Genomic DNA, 8,007 nt, shown 5'->3' with positions numbered 1-8,007 from the left:
TATTCAAATAAACAAATGTTAAAATAACTGTAATTTCATCAAAAGTTTAAACAGAAAAAAAAGTAGTCCAGTACCCCCAAGAGAAGATCTCTATTCCCAGACATATAAGTAATTTTAAAAGTAAGTAATAAAAACTTTTACCTTTAAGGAACTCATCTTTAAAACAGTACTCCATACATCAACATGGCCCATCAACAAGCTGTAAAAAAAACTTGTAGCAATAAAAACAACTTCACAATAACAAAGTTCCCCAGACAACTGTTATCGATGACAAAATTAAGAGCCACAAAAAATCTAGTTTTTCCTCTTGTAAACCAAATCACCAAACCTTAACAAGAAAAATTTCTCTCCCTAAGAAAACTAAAAAAGACTATTCTAGAAAGAATAAACTAACTAGAAATTTTAAGTTTAGTTTTTAAACAGTCAGTAAAAAAAGAGGTCTAAAGCAAAAAAGTGTTCTAAAGAGTTTATTTGAATTCTTACTACATTTTTCCTTTATTTACTTATAATAAAATTTTCTTTATATCCACTTAAAATTTGAAACCTTCTTTACCTTTTTCCTAATCCAATTTCACAAAAAAAAACCCCACCATAAATAATTAACCGACAATAAAACCCACCACACTCATCAATACATTAACTAAGAAACCTCAAAATTAGAAAATCTTACATTAACAAACCCAAAAAACTATAATATTATAATAAACCTTTTACTAAAGTTTCTCTGATTTTATAAAGTGCGCAGTAAAAGCTATTTTATTAATTTGAGCTCCTGAGAATCTCTTGTCAGTATTTCTCTAGTGAGTCCAACTCACGGTACACAAACAATTGTAATTCCTTTTAAAGTCTCACTGAGAGAGGTGTTTGGAGGATGGGAGTCAGGGCTTGTCTGTCCTGCTTGGCACAGCCCAGGCAGGGCTTTCCCAGCCACATTCCACACTCCATTTCCCAGCTGGAGCCGCTGGTGCCTCTGAGTTCTGCTGGCCCAGCCCCAGGGACCCTCTCCTTGTCTGCCCATTCCCCCATGGTCTCTGGACAGGGATGGCCTCAGTGGGGGCAGCTGACATCCTCAGCAACTTGGAGGCTGCTGCTGGATTTCACTGCTCCAGAGGCTTGTTCAGCCTTCAGATCTTCAGCTCAGGAATTCAGTGTTCCAGGGCTCATTAACACAGAGAACCCCTTAACAAGCCAAGCCTCTGGGGATAATTTCATTTCAGTTTCCAAATATTTTGTGGTTAATTACACAGATTTCAGTAGCGTATTCAAGCTAATTATATTATATTTTAAAAGACAGTGAGAAAATGTTTTTAGTTCCTGTTTAGGATTTTTTTTTCCTGATCATAAATTGATAGTTGCAGTCTTCAACTGACACTGAATCCAAGTACCTCCTCATGCAGTTTGAATAGATAAGAAAATCAAGACCCTTCATGGCTGACAATCAATCAGACTCTGTCCCTACCCCCACCCCACCATTTCCCCCATCCAAGCCCTGGCACTCAGAGCAGCCTTGTGCAAATCTGAGCTCCCTCCAGCCCAGGCTGCACCTGCAGCTTTCAGCTCCTTGGCTCCAACTCCCACCTGCTTTCCTTGGAGAAGGAGCTGCCCCAGACACAGAGGGATGTTCATTGATTGTCAGCCAACAAAGCCAAGGGAAGGCACAGCTCCATCAAATGCAAAAGTCATTCTTCTCCCTGGCTCTGCCCTGACCCTGATCCCCACAGCCTGTCCTGTGTCCTTCATCCTTCCTTTGCCAGGGACTTTCTGGGACAAGGGAGCTCTGCTCTGGCTATGGAGGGAGATCCAAGTGCAGGCACTGGAGTGGGATGCACAACTCATCAGGTTTGTGCTGTTGCGGGGAACAGGAGCTGGTGAGACTTAGAGGCACAGAAGGGTGTCTCTTCATGGCACACATCAAAAATATGAACATCATAGAATTGAATAAACATCAAAACCCTTCCCTGAGCTCCTTGTGACATCCCAGCATCATCTGACATGTCCACCATCCACAAGGGATTGCCATACAGGAAGGATTTTAGACAGAGACATAAGAAGAGGTGATAGAAAGGATAAAACTACAACTAAAATGGTGACAAACAAGTTATTGAAACTTCTGAAAGATTGGGCAATTCCTGAAGCTCAAAGCATGAAGCTAGTCATGGGACATACACTGCAATGATGAGAGAAGAGCTGCAGGAAAAAAAATCTGGGAGCAAGGGGAAGGACATAGATTCAGCTGCTCTAAATGAAGAGATATTCTTAGACGAGAGACATTTAACCAGGGGAGCTGGAAAAACCTGAAGGAAAAAGGTAAAGAAACATTAGACTGAATTTTGGTGGTGCAGGTAGAGGGGAAGATCAGTATTTTTTGTCCTGCCATCAGGAGAAGAATCCATGAGGTGCAGCAAATTCCTGTTTCTCATGGGAAAACATTGCCATTTCTTGGAAGTACGCAAATGACCCAGATAAAAAAGACTTGTACATTATGAAACACACAGATATTAAACCTGTGCCCCTTTCCAGGCAGACATCAGCTGTGTGCCCATGAACAGGCAGTGCCACTTGTGCCCTGAGGTGCCCACCTGGGATTGGATCTCTCCGAGGGCACCTGAGGGAGAGCAGAGCACCTTGCAAGCTGCAGGTCCCTGCCAGCCCCGCAGGGCTCATGTCCCATCAACATCTGCTCTGCTCCAGCCTGAAACAGGGCCCAGCATGGTGCCGGGATCATCAGAGAGCTGAGGTGTGTGCTGGAATTCAATGCCCTCCCCATCCCACAGCAGCCCTGCATTTCCCTGCTCCAGTCTTGATCTCCAGCACAGCCATGGAGGCTCTTTGGGCTCCTGACTGTTCCTGCAGCCCCCAAGGGCAGCTGAGCTCTGCCTGTGGCACAGTCAGCCCTGGCCAGTGCAGGCCATGCTCAGCAATTGCTTGTGTGTCCCTGGCCTTGCTGTCAGCCCCGGCAGCGGCTGTGTGGCCCCTTGGTGGCCCTGTGCTGGCCCAGCCATGGTGGCCCAGCCCCTGTGCAGGCCCAGCCCAGGCCAGGAGCATTGCGGCTGGGAACGGCCCCTGTGCCGTGCTGCCCACAGCAGCCTTGGGGCTCTGTGCCCCATGGCCTCCCTGCTGGGCAGCCTCTGCCAGCTCCTGCAGAGCCCCTGGCACCTGTGGGCCTGCACAGACAGCCCTGCCCCGGGCTCTGCCGGCCTCTGGGCCAGCAGAGAGGCTGGCCAGGGCTGGCCATGGCTGGGAACAGGCCCTGAGCCCCGCAGGAGGATGGAGCTGGGCCACAGCCAAACTCAGCCCAGGGCAAAGCTGGGCTCAGCAGCCAGGGTGATAACCAATTCTTCTGTGGTTAATTAGACGAATTTCAGAAGAGTATTCAAAGTGAATATACTATATTGAAAACAATACATAGACAACTGTTTTGCCCTGTTTCTTGTTTATAGATTTCTATCAGCAATCCCCAGTTCATACTGATCCCCAGCACATTCTAATGCAGTCTGAATAGATATGGAAATCAAGACCCTTTAAGGTACAGTGTTAGGTGACAGGAAGTGGTTGCCCAGGGTGGTGGGTGAGTCACCATCCCTGGAAGTGTTTAAGGAAAGTCTGGATGTGGCACTTAGTGCCATGGTCTGGGTGACAAGGTGGTGTTGGGTCCCAGGTTGGACTTGACCCTCTCCAAGGTCTTTTCCAGCCTGGTTGATTCTCTGATGATTGTGACACTGCGAGGCCTGGTGGCACTAAGAGGACCATGGTGACACTGTGTACAACATGGTACCACAGAGCCAAGGGGCCATTGTGACACTGTGGGGCTGAATGGAAGCAAGGAGTCCATTGTGGCAGTCTGGGTCCTGATGGAACCACAGAGGCCACTGTGACACTGCAGGGCCTTGTTGAACCAAGGGGCCATTGTGCCACTGTGGAACCAAGGAGACCCTTGGGAGAGGCTGGGGACAATGGAATCAAGGGGCCATTGCTCTATTGCAAGGACTCTGGGAACTGAGGGAGAAATTGTGACACAGCAGGGCTCCATGGAATGGTCCCTGGTGACACTGCAGGATTTTGTGTCAGCAGGGCTCCATGGTGACACTGCAGCACCAAGGAATTCCTTGTGGCACTCTGAGGCCTCATGGAGCCAAGAGGCCACTGTGACCCTGCAGGGCCATGTGGAACCATGCAGAGCATTGCGACAGAGAAGGACCTGGTGTCATGATGGGGCCATTTTGACACTGCAGGGATCCATGGAACCAAGGGGCCAGTGCTGCTCCTCAGGGACTCCTGGAATGAAGGAAACATGTCTGACACCATGGTGGCCCTTGGGACGAAGAGGCCATTGTGACACTGTGGAACCAAGGAGAGCATTGCTGCACTGCCAGACCTCATGGAACCAAGGATCCATTGTGACATTGCAGGGCCTTGGGGGCCACGGCGTGATTGTGACACTGCAGGGCCCAAGGATCCAAGGGACTTTGTGACACCAAGGGGTGCCATGGAACCAAAGGGACATTGTGATACCAGGAGGCCTCATGGAATCATGGAGATCATTGCGACACTCTGGGGGCTCATGGAAATATGGTGACACCATGTTCGCTGGGAGTGCTAATCTGCTGGAAGAGAGGAGGGCTCTGCACAGGGCCCTGGACAGGCTGGGTCCAGGGTGCAAAGCCAACAAGGTGAGGTTTAACAAGTCCCACTGCTGGGCCCTGCACTTTGGCTACAACAACCCCTACAGTGCTACAGGCTGGGGACAGAGTGGCTGGACAGCAGCCAGGCAGAAAGGGACCTGTGGGGAGTGATGGACAGCAGGCTGGACATGAGGCAGCAGTGTGCCCAGGTGGCCAAGAAGGCCAATGGCTCCTGGCCTGGATCAGGAATGGTGTGGCCAGCAGGAGCAGGGCAGTGATTCTTCCCCTGTGCTCGGCACTGGTTGGGCAGCACCTCGAGTGCTGTGTCCAGTTCTGGGCCCCCCAATTTAGGAAGGACATGGAGGGGCTGGAGCATGTCCAGAGAATGGCAATAAGGTTGGTCACGGGTCTGGAACACAAGTCCTGTGTGGAGTGGGTGAGGGAGCTGGGATTGTTTATCCTGGAGGAGAGGAGGCCCAGGGGAGACAAGGCAGTGTCAGGGCACAGGTTGGACTTGATGATCTCCAAGGTCTTTTGCAGCCTTGCTGATTCTGGGATTCTCTGAAACCACCCTTGCAGCAGTTGCAGGATGAGCCCTGGGCCTCCTCTTCAGAAGCTCCAGCAGTCCAGGTCCCTCAGTTTCTCCTGCCAGCCCCAAAGCCCATCCTGTCAGTCCTGCAGAGCCTCTGCAGCTCCTCCTCATTGCCCAGAACAGGGAGCCCCACAGGAAGACACAGCAGCCCAGATGTGCCCCCCTGGCCTGGGGTGCCTCTGGCAAGGGAGCAGCACCAGGCACTGCAGGAGCCTGCAGACAATTCCTGCAGCACTTGGAGGATGATCCTGCTCCCCAAGGGACGTTCCCATGGTGCCAAGTCAGGAACTGCAATGGGGAGTGGGGCCAGAGAGGAAAGGGCAAACATGGATGGGCTGTTTGCAGGAGAGGGAACAGGGCTGGGCAAGAGGAAGAAATTTATACAAGAACAGAGTAAAGAAAGCAGGGGTGAAGCCAAGGAAATGCTTGTGGCAGTTTGGGGGTGGCTGCCAGGCAGCCCTGGCTCTGAGCAACAGCATCTGCAGTGGCACAGGAAACTCCCAGCTGATGGGAACAAAGTTTCTGGCTGACTGCAGAGGCCAGGACAAAGCTGAGTGGTTTCCCTGGTGTCCCCCAGCCCTTGCTGGCCCCAGGAGCTGATGGCATTTGTGCTCCCTCAGGTACATGTCCCCACAGCAGCAGCATGGGGGTGCTCCCGCCTGCTCTGTGCAATGCAAACAGGGGCTCCTGAGCCAGTGCTGCCGTGGCTGTGCCTGCAAGGATGCGGCACCTGTGTGAGCTGGGGGAGAGGCCAGGGCTGCAGAGGGGGGATGTTGTTGGCAGCTCCATGAGGACGCTCTGGGACGCTGCCCTGGGCTGTGCAGCACACTGGGGATGGATCAGCCCCTGCTCTGCTGCTCCTTCCCATCTCCCCCAGGGCCCTTGCAGAGCCCCAGCCATGCTGTTTGCCCCCAGCCTGCCCACGGCCAGCCTGGGGCTGCTCACCCTGGGGCTTTTCTGTGCTGAGCATTGGCCTGGCCATGTTCTTGAGAGAGCCTGGGCAAGGAGCCTGCAGCCCCCAGGGCCTGGCCTGAGGCGTCAGCGCTGCCCCAGCAGTGCCCATGGCCTGTCCTTGCTGCAGCCCCGGCACTGCCACCCCTAGGACTGTGCCCGGCCCCGAGAGCACTCAGGCCCTGCAGCAACACCAGGGCCACCAGGGCAGTGGGGCAGGGCCACGGCAGCAGCACTGGCAACACCAAGTGCTGCTGCTGCTAGGCACAGCTGCTGGGCCAGCATCGATCTGCCCCCAGCTCTGCACACAGACATTGCTTCTGCAGCTCCAGAGAAGGCAGCAAATGGGTATCTCTGCAGAAATCTCTGCTGGGTGATCCTTTAGTTCCTTTTAAGCCACCAAGAATGCAGCCCCTCACTGTCAACGGTCCGTGGCCACAGGGAAGGTGGAGAGAAACAAAAATGAACAAAGGCACAAACAATGACATTTCTTTGTGGAATAAAGTATAAAAGTAAAAAAAAAAAAAAAAGGAACCTCCAAAATGAAACCAACAACAATTGTCAAAGTTTATTTTTATTACAAATGATTTGTGGAAATTTGCCAGCAGTTCAATGTTTATGAAAGCATCGAGTTATCAGTCCCCACACTGCAGCCTTGAGCTCCTGGTTCCTCAGGCTGTAGATGAGGGGGTTCAGGGCTGGAGGCACCACTGAGTACAGAACTGACAGGGCCAGATCCAGGGATGGGGAGGACATGGAGGGGGGCTTCAGGTAGGTAATTGTGCCAGTGCTGAGGAACAGGGAGACCACAGCCAGGTGAGGGAGGCAGGTGGAAAAGGCTTTGTGCCGTCCCTGCTCAGAGGGGATCCTCAGCACAGCCCTGAAGATCTGCACATAGGAGAAAACAATGAACACAAAACAGCCAAAACCTAATAAAAAACTTATGACCAGGAGCCCAAGTTCCCTGAGGTAGGATTTGGAGCAGGAGAGCTTGAGGATGTGTGGGATTTCACAGAAGAACTGGCCCAGGGCATTGCCATGGCACAGGGGCAGGGAAAATGTATTGGCTGTGTGCAGCAGTGAATAGAGAAAGGCACTGGCCCAGGCAGCTGCTGCCATGTGGGCACAAGCTCTGCTGCCCAGGAGGGTCCCGTAGTGCAGGGGTTTGCAGATGGACACGTAGCGGTCGTAGCACATGATGGTCAGGAGGGAAAGCTCTGCTGAAATGAAGAACATAAAGAAAAAGAGCTGAGCAGCACATCCTGTGTAGGAGATGGTGGTGGTGTCCCAGAGGGAATTGTGCATGGCTTTGGGGACAGTGGTGCAGATGGAGCCCAGGTCGCTGACGGCCAGGTTGAGCAGGAAGAAGAACATGGGTGTGTGCAGGTGCTGGCTGCAGGCTACAGCGCTGATGATGAGGCCGTTGCCCAGGAGGGCAGCCAGGGAGATGCCCAGCAAGAGGCAGAAGTGCAGGAGCTGCAGCTGCCGCGTGTCTGCCAATGCCAGCAGGAGGAAGTGGCTGATGGAGCTGCTGTTGGACATTTGTGGTGTCTTGGCATGGGGATCTGTATAAAAAGTAATCATGGAATTTTTGGGTTTGGAGAGGACTTTAAATATTCCAGCACAGCCTGGGGACATTTTCCCCCCACTGCCTGCCTACTGCTCTGCTGCCTGGAGCTGTCCCTGCCAGCAGCTGCTTCCCTGTGCCCAGGGCTGGGCCCTGCCAGTGCTGCCAGAGCCCAGCCCAGCCCTGGGGTCTCAGCTCTGCCCTGCAGACCCCTCCCAGCCCTGGCACTGCCCAGGGGCAGCTCTGGCTGTGGAGGCTCTTATGGCAGTGTCAGA

The 8,007-nt window shown here is 52.3% G+C and overlaps 1 protein-coding gene across 1 annotated transcript; it reads right to left on the bottom strand.

Moving 5' to 3' along the window:
- Positions 1-6,771: 6,771 nt before the first annotated feature.
- LOC135287640 (olfactory receptor 14C36-like) lies at positions 6,772-7,539 on the bottom strand (the record flags this gene model as incomplete). Its single annotated transcript, XM_064400912.1, has 1 exon — positions 6,772-7,539. A coding segment is annotated over one exon (765 nt), but the record flags the coding sequence as incomplete, so codon positions are not given.
- Between the last annotated feature and the right edge of the window lie 468 nt (positions 7,540-8,007).

This window comes from Passer domesticus, chromosome 30 (assembly GCF_036417665.1).
Source record: "Passer domesticus isolate bPasDom1 chromosome 30, bPasDom1.hap1, whole genome shotgun sequence".
NCBI lineage: Eukaryota > Metazoa > Chordata > Aves > Passeriformes > Passeridae > Passer > Passer domesticus.
Note: the sequence above shows the minus strand (reverse complement) of the source record. Positions and strands in the feature narration are given on the sequence as shown.